The sequence below is a fragment of the Nelusetta ayraudi genome, unplaced genomic scaffold (assembly GCF_046127955.1).
Source record: "Nelusetta ayraudi isolate G7.1 ecotype Tasmania unplaced genomic scaffold, CSIRO-AGI_Nayr_v1 ptg000011l, whole genome shotgun sequence".
Taxonomy (NCBI): Eukaryota; Metazoa; Chordata; class Actinopteri; order Tetraodontiformes; family Monacanthidae; genus Nelusetta; species Nelusetta ayraudi.
In genome coordinates, this window is record NW_027466061.1 from 3,364,727 (window position 1) to 3,377,230 (window position 12,504).

The 12,504-nt window shown below is 41.5% G+C and overlaps 1 protein-coding gene across 1 annotated transcript; it reads left to right on the forward strand.

Moving 5' to 3' along the window:
* Positions 1-2,961: 2,961 nt before the first annotated feature.
* On the forward strand, positions 2,962-11,281 carry zpld1a (zona pellucida-like domain containing 1a). Its single transcript, XM_076019706.1, has 10 exons — positions 2,962-3,067; positions 3,147-3,367; positions 3,877-4,058; positions 4,822-4,894; positions 5,371-5,468; positions 6,789-6,869; positions 6,976-7,147; positions 8,349-8,451; positions 8,866-8,895; positions 10,062-11,281. Exons 1-10 carry the CDS (start codon positions 2,962-2,964, stop codon positions 10,235-10,237), a joined length of 1,242 nt encoding a protein of 413 aa, XP_075875821.1. The 3' UTR covers positions 10,238-11,281.
* Positions 11,282-12,504: the final 1,223 nt, after the last annotated feature.

Sequence of the window (12,504 nt, forward strand, 5' to 3'; positions counted from 1 at the left end):
TAACACTTTGCTTACTTCATTGAGACTCAACTGTCATTTTGATAAACTGTTATTGTGGAATAGACATACAAATAGGACTTCTGTACACTAACCTTTTATAGTGCTCTCATTAAAATACTTCAACGAGTGCACTATGAAATAAATTGTGGAATAAAAAAAAGTTTTTTTTAAAATTCTGATCCTTTAATATTTTTCAGTTTTAAACAACAAAAGAAAGTCAAAGTCATATATAATCCATATACAGGTCATTGTCCACCAAAAACTATTCATATTTATATAGAAATGTATTACAATACACAAGTTGTAAGATCATTAATTTCCTTCTTAAAATTCAAGACAATGGTTCAAATCTTCATCTCCAAAAACAACAGGAAGTCACTGCATATAACCTAAAGAAATGATAATTTCAATGATTTCAAACTCTTCATAAAACCATCAGAAATAAACTGCTGCAATCTCTCATACACGAACTTTGCAAAGCTGTAGCCACCAGTAGCTATTGCCATTTGTAAATAGTACAGACCTGGAGAAAATCTGGTCCATGAGGATAAGAATACTTTATCCATGTCCCAAATAAACAGACAGGTTGGTAAATGTTACTTGAAATTTTCAAACTTTGGAGTAATATTTACCTGATTTCTAAGATGGGGTGCAAAGACACCAATGACACTATCATATATAAACTGGCAAAGAAAATAAATATTGAATGCCATAAACAGCCATCAGTGGCATAGAATAATAAATGAAATGTCCTGTCTGTCTCCAGGTACAGCTTGTGATCGCTGTCAACAGGTTGCTGACTAACCTCCATACAGGATGTTAATCCACCGGCAAACGGAACATTTCATTTCTATATTTCTGTGCCGTTCACATTCAATAGCATGACCAGCGATTAGCACATTTCAAATGGCAAGTGGAAAGCTTTGCATTCACTCACTGTTTCAGGATTAGTCACTCTGTCACCACCAGTCAAACCGAGTGATGCAATTTGACATTGTGTGTTTTCACAGGGTGATGAGAAGTTCCAAAACGATGTCTTTAGCCTCTAGGTTCCTCCTTGTATGGATTAGGACCCTGCGCGCCTGATAAGAGCGACTGGATTTAACCATCAGGCATACAGAGTGGTATAATGGGCTCTGGGTAATTGACTTACGAAGGCACTCTAGATGGCTATCGGCCCATCGTGAAGCAAACTCCAGTTTTCTTGCCAGGCTTCTTATAATTACGATTGGTATATCAAAGTCGTCTTTAGAAATAAGAAGAAATAAATAGATTCCCCAGAACTTCAGCGCTCATTTTCCTTGTGAGCGTGACACGGCCCGAACTTCTCGAGCTGTGGGCATGCAGCCCTGATGGATAGAAGTTCGATGGATGTGTTGCCTTTAACACAATTGGAAAATGGAAGTGGCATACAATAGTTTTATTTTTGTTTCTTGGAGCTTTTTCAAAAGTGACGAGCAGCCAAGAGCCCTCTGATCGGGCACGAGAAAGAAGGTAAGGTGACGTTTCAGCTCATTGACTCTCGGGTGAATGGGACCAAAAGGTGTTGTGTCAACAACCGCGCTCTCGACCACAATCGTGATGAAAGCCGATGCAGGCCAGATTGTTGGGGAGATTTATTGAAGCAAGAGGAAAATTATCTTAGTGATGACACTCTGCTTTGGAGTCAGAAAAACAAACTTGGGTGAGTTTTGGAAAGAGTTTAAAAACAGAAGCCAAACAATAGTTTCTCTTTTTGTCGTTGGCCCAAAAGTGGAATGTTTGTCTGAAGTTGAGCGTTCTCACATTGTGTATTCACAAAACGCCAACTTGGTCTCCATCTGGTGCGCTCTGAGCGCCAATCCACCGCATATGCTGCTATCAATATGGATGGCGGAGCTGTGCGGTGCAGATAATCCTTAAAAACTCGGTGAACTCTGCCTCCTTTTTCCCCCTCACTCTTTTTTATGGGTCCTGCGTAACCAAATTTGTGGGTGAGGCAGCACTCGGCAGCCCCGCGGAGCAGAGCACCTGCTGCTGTGCTGACTGAGGACCCCTTCAACACAAAGCATGAAAAGCGTGGACTCCCGGAGCCAAGGGCCCGCGTGCTGGGCCCTGCACTCCTCGACCGGGCCGGGGGGAGAATGGAAGAGCTCAGTCAGCAGGTGAGGTTCCACTGGAGCGATGAAAAGATAATTCCACCCCCTCCTCTTCTGCCGCTGGACCTCATGCGGCGTCAAACCATTTGTGAGCGGTGACATGGCCGGATTGGGCCAAAAGGATATGAGTGGGAAACTTCAAAACCTGCTCATGTTTCTGCCGACGTGAAAAGGATTTGTATAACACATTCATATTTGATGGATTTTCCCATGTTTGCTCCGGACAGCCCTTTTTTTTTGTTGACATGTTGAAATAATGAATCTCTTATACGCGGGATCCTCTTTTCCCACCCCCCAGCCCACCGACCCCCCTGCTCATGAGTCCAGTTTCTAGTTGTCGGGTAGGGATGCGGTGCCGACCATTTCATCATCTGTCCCTCGCTTATGGAGAACCGCTGACTCGCTGGCTTTCAGGCACCGGGGTAAGTGGTTCCACATCTACTCCAGCAGCGGTAGATGGCATTTTATTTTATTATCACATCATGAGACTATATGCAGTGAAAATGCTTTTGTAAAATGCCAATTTATTTAAGAAATTAGGTAATTATTGTGTATTTTAACTGGAGAAAAAGATTTACCCAGCAATCAAGCACCTTTTTCCACGAATGGTACGGAAATTGCAGGTTTGAAGTTGGTCACTTTTGCAGGTATATAAAAAATGTTCCTCTCTAGGCAACAAAAAAAAAAAGTAAAGTGACAGCTTTTTTCTCATTTCACTGCCATTAAGGCAAACTCTTCCTTCTTATTCCCAACTTTCACATTTCCTCCACACACTTAAAAGCATCCCTAACATAGAAATCTTTTCTTCCTCCCAGGCGCTGAAATGGAACATACACTTTCTATTCTTTTACTGTTAAGTAAGGTCTTGTCAGCCGGCGCTCAGTTCAATGGATACAACTGCGATGGCAATTTCCACAGCCGCTTCCCCGGTAAGGAAGCAAAGCACATCATTCATCGCAGCTGCAGCTATGAATCACTAAACGTAAATGTCCGTTTGCCCTTTTGCAGCTGAGAGGGACATCAGTGTCTACTGCGGAGTGCAGACCATCACCCTCAAGATCAACTTCTGCCCCGTCCTCTTCTCCGGATACACCGACACCGACCTGGCCCTAAATGGACGCCACGGGGACGCTCACTGCAGAGGATTCATCAACAATAACACCTTTCCTACTGTTGTGATTTTTAGTATAAGCCTGGCGACGCTGGAGTCCTGCGGCAATTCCCTGGTGGTAAATGGAAAAAAAAAACATATCGCACTGACAATACCAGTCATTGATGTTGGTTGAGCTTGAGGTAGGAAATGTAAGGAATAGAAAAAAATCTGAGCAAGGACCAACTTGTTGAGCGCAGATCAAGTGTGACGCGTGTTGCCGACAAATTTCAATGCTGACAGGGTGCGTTTGTGACTTCATGGGAAAAGTTCGCTGCCTTTCATCTCTGCAAAGAGTGCCGCAGCTGGGCGCTGAGAGACCCTGTCAGGATGGCGATTGAATAACAATTCAGACGGCAGAGTCTAAAGTGAATCTCTCTTTGGGTGAGCCACCTCGCGGCTGTGCACTCTCTCTGAAGCGCAACAGTTTCTGGAGGGTCCGTCCTCAGATACGGAGGGATTGAGTTGAGGATTAGTCCGGCGCATTAGTATGCTCGACGCCGGGGCCGAGGGTCCTCCACGAGATAACGGCGGTAAGGTTTGCATGCTGGGAGCACAGTTACCCACACTGATGACGTTCCCCTGCAGGTCTCAACAGCCCAGGGGCCGAATGCCTACGGGAACCTTTCGCTGGTGCAGATTGGGAACATATCAGGGTATATCGACACACCGGATCCACCTGCCATCATCAGTTACCTGCCCGGCCTGCTGTACAAGTTCAGCTGCAGTTACCCATTGGAGTACCTGGTCAACAACACACAGCTGGCCTCGTGAGTCTCACACACGTTGCAGCAAATTTATTGCATGTATCATATTGAAAATGCTATTGGAAATAGTGATCAGATAGATCCCAAATCTCAGAATTTGTTCAGTGGCTTTCTGCGCAGCTGAGAAGAGAAGAGGTGTTCATGGTGAACCCGACCAAACCAATCGAGGAGGCCACCTGGCACACCAGCAATTATACAACGTGGATTGTTTTGCATTAATTCTTGTCTAATTGTGCGATTAATTATATGTGCAAAGCAACAGTATTTAAGTGCAATCCGCACTGCACTGACAAAGTGCAATATTTTAGTGTGTCTTTTTGCAACAACCTAACATAACTATTAATTCTGAACAAAACAATGAAAATAATAAGCTTCTTCCAGACATTTTTGCTACTCTTTACAGTGCTTGGAAGGTCAAAAAAAAGGTGTTTGATTTAGCTTATTTTAGAGTTAGCCTACTGCTTTTACTAACACTGGGATACAAAAATAAATACCTGCAACCTACAGTTGTGATAGTTGTAATTGTACAAGGTATATAACAGCTGTTATGACAAAGCACAATAACTACAAGTAATTTCCGATGAGTTTACATGTGAAATCCCACATCCCTTCTCGTGCCATATGCTGAAGCTGGAAATTCAGTGTTTTTTCCATCTTGACAAACACTGTAAATTTCAAAATTCAAATATCAGATATTCAAGGAAAATGCCAAGCCACACCCACCAAAACATTATATATGCTCAGATCTTTATTGTCTGTCTTAAAGGTCAGCTGCTGCAATCTCAGTGAAGGACAGCAATGGTACTTTCATCAGCACGTTGAACCTACTGCTTTACAATGTGAGTTCATGTCATTGTTGAGTCTCTATATGTGTTTTTCCCCTGTAGCTCAGAGCTGAGACTGTTGCATAGTGGATAGAGATGTTCTACCGAAGCTGCGTGTCGTGAGTTTGCTGTAAGGAGCGTATAAAAGCTCTCGAGCTTTGTTTTGCTAATCTGCACAATTTGCATTGGCAACTCCAATGATTTGCTCGAGTGATTATGTACCCCAGAGACATTGACGATGCTCGGAAAGCCTTTTAAGTAGCTTATGGAGAGAGTGACGGTATTGTCTTCGATTTAATTTTACACCTTTACACTTTCAATTCAAACCTTGCCGCACACAAAAATGAACTGCTCCCTAATACCAGCCCATGTGATTCTACGGGTAATATCCACAGGGACTCTTGTGCCGAAGTGAAAATGTACAGCTCACACTGGTAGAGATGAAAGGAAAAGGTTGGGAAGTGTTACTAATACCCTGAAATACCCTGCAGGACTCATCGTACATTCAGCAGCTGTCCATCCCCATGGCAGGTCTGACCCTGAAGACGCGGGTGTTTGCAGCTGTGAAAGCTAATAACCTGGACAGGAGGTATGCCGTCAATGTTAGCATGTGCCTCAAACTGGAAGCTTTTAATTTACCGAGACCAGTGAAATCAAATTAGGCTGACCACTATTAATTCAGACATTCAGCCAGGATGTTGACTCTGGAAAGTACAGGGAAGGCAGGTCGGCACGAAAAGCTGATGTGAGGCCAAATGTAAATCTGTCTTTGATCTCATTTCTGGCTGAGCCTTTGAGCCCAGCCTTGAACTGTCTGCTAACCCTTATCTTGTTTGATTTGAAAATATCAACATGGAAGTTAATGCTGTGTAAAAGCCATCCTTGCCCATATTTGTGTGTCTGGTCAGGTCTGCTGCTTTCCCCATCTGACACCAACAGCCCGAACACAAAGCACTGTGATCTATCTGGAGATTCGAAATTCTAATGTGATCTCACTGCGCAACAACAGTTATAAATGAGTTCCCTATTAGTTTGCCTCAACTTTCCAAGGTGCTAGACTACTTGAAATGCCTCTTGAAGCAGCACAGACAAAGGTTCCAGAGCTAGCGCCTATATGCTTTATTCGCCAGGAAAGTTACCTTTCTCAGAGTCTTCAGAAGTCTCCCATATAGCGTGCAGATAATCTTGCTTACTTGAGAAATAGATTGGAGGAAAGATTTCTCTGAGGACGGAATGCTCTGAGACTCACCCGCAGTTTATCTTTCACCGTCTCATCCAGTCAATCACCGGCCATTCAGATGAACGTCCGCTCATCTGCTTGAATAATTGGCACATGGATAACTTGACTTTCACACTAACTAACTAAAATGTTTTTCCATAAACACATCAAGCTTTGTTCATCTCAAATGGGTTCAAAAGAAGTGGGCAGCAGTCCTGGAGTGATGTTAATATAAGGCTTATCGCATCCTAGCTTTTTCTGGTCGATGCAGTGCAGAACTGGGTTGAAGCGAGCCTGAAGTGGCATTATGAATTGGGGCAATGCTTTTGCAGCAAGAGTTTTGTTGAAAATGGATGTGAGGAAACAAAAAATAAAACACTGTATGCCTTTGTTGATGGGGGAAAAAAAGTTTGATGTGTCGACATTTGTTCCGATGATGCTTGTTGTTTTTCTGATAAATGTCACCCGCCCAATATTGTGGCTTGAAAAGAACAGAGGTTTTTTTTGTGTTACTACATTTTCATTGTTTACAACACAACCCCTTAGAATTTCTTCTTTTAAACTGTGGAATGATGGTTAGATAACAATAACACAATGTTCTGTTATACTAATCAACATGGCAGCTATATAATTATTATGTTTTACATAATTTGAGCCAATGCATATTTTTTGCTTCTTAATCTAAAACAGGTGGAACATTCTGATGGACTACTGCTACACCACACCCTCTGGAAACCCCAACGATGACCTTCGCTACGATCTTTTCTTCAGGTAAACCAATTCTAAAACCTACTCTTTAATCTGTGGAATCCTTGCATTATTTTTTTCGCTTTACTCTGTTCTTTTTTTTCCCTTTACTTATTCTCTTTGTGAGAAGCTGTGAGAAAGACCCCCAGACGACTGTCTTTGAAAACGGGAAGAGCCAGATGGGTCGCTTCGCCTTTGAAGTGTTCCGCTTTGTGAAGCATAAGAACCAGAAAATGTCCACCGTCTTCCTCCACTGTGTCACCAAGCTGTGTCGAGCAGACGACTGCCCTTTGCTAATGCCAGTGAGACTGACGCCTTCACACATGACACCAAAACTTTTAGTGGTTACAAACATGTAAACATGAAATCAAATGTGAACACTCATCACCCATCTCTCTCTCTCTCTCTTACTGAAAAACATCTCAATTTTACTTCATAAAATGACAATGATATTAACAAATGAAGTGAACAGATAGATCCAGACTTATTTGGACCTATTTATATAACTCCAGCGAGGGCTACCATGTTGCTTTAGTTTCCGCTGCCATTTGTAAAGAAAAAAGAAAAAAAAAGAAATTGAGGGCTTGAATGCTGTTACTATTACATTATATTCCAAAGTAAAGCATATTTTCATTTTTTTGAAATAAAGCATGCATTTGGCATTTCCTGCATTGTAGTGGGCTACAGTAAAGGACACAAAGCCCTCAGCACGTCTCTGATTAATGTGATTCATTATATTCAAATTTCTTGAATATAACACATTTTCTAATCTTTGAAAACCTTAAATGGAATTAAAGATTTGGTGGATTGGTCTAGAGAAGAATTATGTACGATAGATGGTGGGTCTCTAATTAAAGACGAGATGGGCCTCTCTGTAAGGCTTAATAAGGTGTAATCATAGTGATGTGCTAAAACTCAAAAAAGCATTTTGTGTCACAAAAAGTTATTTTTCCCTTTAATTCAAAGTGTAGTTTTAACTGACGAAGATGCTTGCTAGTTTAAACCTTCTTCATTGTTTTAATGAAAGAGGGAATTAACCATTTCGAAAGATATTTGCTCCTCTTCAGACGTGGCCTAAGTAGCTGATGGTTTGCCAACTCATGCATTTGCACTTTGATTTAATGACTATTTTCCGTCAGCTGCTGGGAGCTTCTAATAATGTTGCAAACGTTGTTAGCGCACAGCAGCTGCATGATTTAGCAAAGGTTCAGGTTGTTTTCTTGTATTTAACAGAAAGTAAATAAATATTAACAAAAATGAACAGTAACATGCACTGTTTACTGTGAATCTTACCAAGAGATGCTTGCATACTAAAGTAAAATCACTCATAAATGAAATATGACAACAAAAAAACAGAACTTTTTCCAAGTAATTGAGGAAATATAAGGTATAAAATCTATAATGTAATTAGGCCTTTCACTGACTTGCTTTATGACCGTTGATTATGGCAAGGTGTAACGACCCTCAGTACATTTCAATCTCCGTCTGTTTGTTTTTGAACAGATCTGCGGCAGCAGGAAAAGAAGGGACGTCTCAGAGGAAACAGGATCAAATGGTGCCTCTGGCCCTGCTGTCCTGACTGCCGGGCCCATCATTACTCGCAGTGGTACACTCTCTATGCACTCACACCACCTTCTCTGAATGTTATGCAATCACATGCTGCTTTTGCCCCATAATTAGAGGACCATGAGCCTCATATTTTCTGTAAAACCAACAATTGCCGGCAATTGTTCCTTGACTCAGTTTATCAAAGCCACCTAAAGTCAGACCTAAAACTCATGGTGGGGATATTCCTCAAGGGCTGGGGTCCTCTTTAACACTCCACAATTTAAAGTGTTTTTTTGTTTTGTTTTTTATGAGCGTGTAAAAACTAACCATGCTCACAAATGAATATTGAAGAAATCTCTTTGGGACTAAAGCATATTTACAAAGCAGTGTAAAGCAAAACGTGTGAATATAGCATGAAGGCTTCATTTGGCCTTTTTTGAACTTTTAATACTGTTTAATTTTGTTCCCACAGATGAAACACCAACCAACAATTCTCAGCTGGGTAAGTCATCGCAGTCTGCTCGTTGTGCAGAGGGATGGCTTTGTGTGCAATGCCTCTCTTTCAGACACCTGAAATGTTGCGCGGTCACCTCTCCAAGCTCTCGCCAAAATTATTTTACTTGGTGTTACTTAGCATTGTCAACTAATGAGCTTTGAAGGTCACAGAAATGCAGCTGTCCTGAGAGATGTGCCTGGATTGAGCAGGAGCAGCTATTTTATCAAAAAACACTGAAAAACTTTTTCCCAGTAATCATTAAAATATCTTTTTCTGGATTTAGCAAATAAAATTAAAAAAGCTACAGATCACTCCCATTCTAATGTTGCCTCTCAGTGTTCTCTCACTGTGACGCAACATTAGAATGGGAGCCTTGAGCTGCAGCCAGTTGGGCTCTTTCCCAGTTGGATGGGTGTAATAAATTCCCCCAATTTGGCAAAAAATTCCATTTGGCACGCCAGCCTAAGACCAACACTGTCGATGAGCTGTTCATTTTCAACAAATAAAGAGCAGAAAAGTGTCTGACAGGGTCAAAAATATATGTTTTTTTTAAAAATCCAGTAATGTTCAGAAAGCCTGTTGTCTGCGATCGAACTCCAAGTTAGTCGCTGGTCCTCGCTGTTTCACATGAACATGTTTATATCACTGAAGGGGACAGATGTTTAAATGTCATTTTCTAAAAAATGAATGGAGTTAATGAGTCGCACGTAACAACACAGTAGGTTCTAGACCAGCGGTGGCCCAACTACGGGCTGGACCGTATTGTAATTTATATCGAAACTTTGTTCTGTCTGCAACCAAACATACTAACAAAAGCAAGAGAAGGACAAACGGCCAAACAACATCAACATTGCTGATCCTTATAAGAGACACTTGAGGGTACATCTTTTTTTGTATATACTGTACATATAAATTAAGCAGTACACTCATCACGTTAATCTAAAATAGTACTTGTATAAAAAAAAAAGAATAGTCATCTAAAAAATATTTCAATGTTTTATTCATGCCGACAGAGAAATAGGACACACATGTTGGTAAAAATACAAAGTCATGAAAAAAGACAATGGAACAGGAAATCACAATTTGTCCATTAAAAGGGTCAGGTTACGCCTTGAGAAATGTTCTAATATTTCCTCTCCTTCTCTTTCTCTCTTTTAACGGCGGCGCCCCAGCTCATTTGAAAACTCCAGCCTTCCAGATGAACACGGTGACCAGCGCTCTCATCTCGGGCGTCATCATCCTGGGCGTCATGAGCGTGTGCTTCTTCATCCTCTCCCTCACCCTCCTCAAAGGCAAGAGCCCACCTGTCAGCAGCCTGTCGGGAGCCCGCAACCCAGCCTTCAACTGAGCGCCTGAACACACCACACACACACACGCACACACACACACACACGCACGCACGCACGCACACACACACACACACACACACACCACCGGAACTTGACAGTGCTGAAGCGAGGAAAGACCATTAGATGTGGTTGTAACGTTTGCGCATGTAGAGTTTAAATGCTAAGTGTTGATTTAGAATTTTGTTCACACGGTCTCCACAACGTGTGAAATAGGTAAAAGCAGGATTTGTCATGTGTTGCGCAGTACTACTTATGTCGACTCTGCGGGGGGGCTCGGGGTGCATCTCGAGTGCACACACTCCCGACTTCATTCAATACCTCAGCTATACACAGCTCTCATGTGCAGGGTATAGAATAAAGGTTGAGGCTTACAGCTTGTTGCTAGTGTTGCATGTATACAAAAGTCACACTTCTTTGGTAAGAGTTTCCATATAATTACACTTTACCGGAAAATATGAATTGAGATAAAAAAAAAAAAAGAGAGAAAAGCAATAGAGTAAAACTTTAAAACCTTTGTTTATCCGAATGAATCACCTGATAGGAATTTAAAAATATATTAATATAAAATTGGAATACGTATTTAATTTGTTTATATGACTAGCTATTAGAGCCTTTCAACGAATCATTAAAGCAGCCCGTCTCTGCATAAGATGTAGTTTATTCACTCATTTTTGAATATTTTACGCAATGAGGCAGCAATAAAGTTTCTTGTGATGGTTTATTTGTACATGTACCCAACTGTCATTATGTTTTACCTTCCCAAAATGTGCTCCTAAAATGTCACTGGTAAGTTTTTCCTGAAATGTTCAAATTTTGTACAATTGTACATATTGCAAACATTGCACTTTGACTTGTGACTAAAAACCCGCCTGGTGTCATGTTTATAAGCGCTGAAAGACTTTAGACTTTCCTTATGAGTACACATGTCAGTGAGGGTCAAACACTAGGCCCAGCAGTTGGCTCAGCAGTTTTGGGATCAACGGGGAGAAAAACCAAATCAAACAGCAGTTTCAAAATGTCAGCATTGCAACCATGCATGAGAGGGATCAGTGTTGAGGAAAATAGTGGCGTGCATTAACACACATAAGCAATTTACACTAAATTACAAATTGAAGAAGACAGCAAAATATTCAAAGCACAAGATTAATTGTGTATTCCCATGAATGGACAAAGGGGTAGAAAAACGATACTAACCAGCAGCACTGGTTCCATGTCTGCAGGCTTTCATGCAAACAATATCTTTCTTCTCAAATCCTGAAGCTATCAGTTATGTGGTATCAGTTCATCAACTCCTTCTTTAATGTATATCATTTAAATCAAGACTCTACCTTCAGTGTTTTACTGCTCTGTTAGTGGTGGTTCTCATGATACCATGATCATGCCATGCTAATCCAGTTGGCTACATCTTCACATAGTTAAAAGGCCGACAGGCTTGGACCCCAGGAACAATAGCCCCATCTTCTGCAGGATCCATGGTAAAGTAAAGTAAAAGGCACACTATATGCACTTTATTGACCTCAAATGTGTGAAAAGATTACATCAACCCACCATGCGGCCACTACGCAAGTCTTTAAAAAAGAGGTAATTTTCCTCAATAAATTTCAGTTACGTTGGCAGACGGAAAACACGGATACACTTTGAGATCCTTTCCCCCCCATCCAAGTCACTTTCACTGAGTAATTTGCACCTAAATGTCTATGCCTGAGAAGAACTGCACGACTATGCCAACGCCATTCCAGACCAATTTCACGTCAAGTGAAAATCACTCCCCTGAATGAAGAAAAATATTCAAGCAATTTAAACATTTGCATTTAGTGACATCTGTTGTATTTCAAGAGTTGAATGAAAGATTTTGACTCATACGCTCGTGAAGCTTGAAATGAATTGCGCCCTGCAGAAAGGTGTGTCTCTGCTGCCACAGTGGCACAAGCTGCTGCGTGAGGGTTTAGGAACAGAAATTGCATCATACTTATGCAATTTCCCTTCCGTTCTTATGCTTTTGTTAATGAATAAATTAACAAGTGAACAAGTTAATCATTCATTTTTAGCAAACGACTCCGCTGGTCTGACACCAAGATCAGTCAGTAGCGTATTTTTTTTTGGGCCTGGGATTCTGGCCAAAGGGTGCGGAGTGCAATAGAAACAACACTGTGCCAGCAGGAACAACAGCGCGGCGGAACTCGTGAGAGTTTTTTCAGGGCGTCGATGGCCTGAGGGAAGAAACCATTCTTCTCCCCGACCGCAGAACAAGCCGTGGCCTGGATGG

Excerpts from the sequence above, each read along its gene's own strand:
- zpld1a (XM_076019706.1), top strand. The coding sequence starts at position 2,962 with ATGGAACATACACTTTCTATTCTTTTACTGTTAAGTAAGGTCTTGTCA. Across the intron at positions 3,368-3,876 it reads CCTGCGGCAATTCCCTGGTG|GTCTCAACAGCCCAGGGGCC; the intron begins GTAAATGGAAAA and ends GTTCCCCTGCAG. Across the intron at positions 4,059-4,821 it reads AACAACACACAGCTGGCCTC|GTCAGCTGCTGCAATCTCAG; the intron begins GTGAGTCTCACA and ends TCTGTCTTAAAG.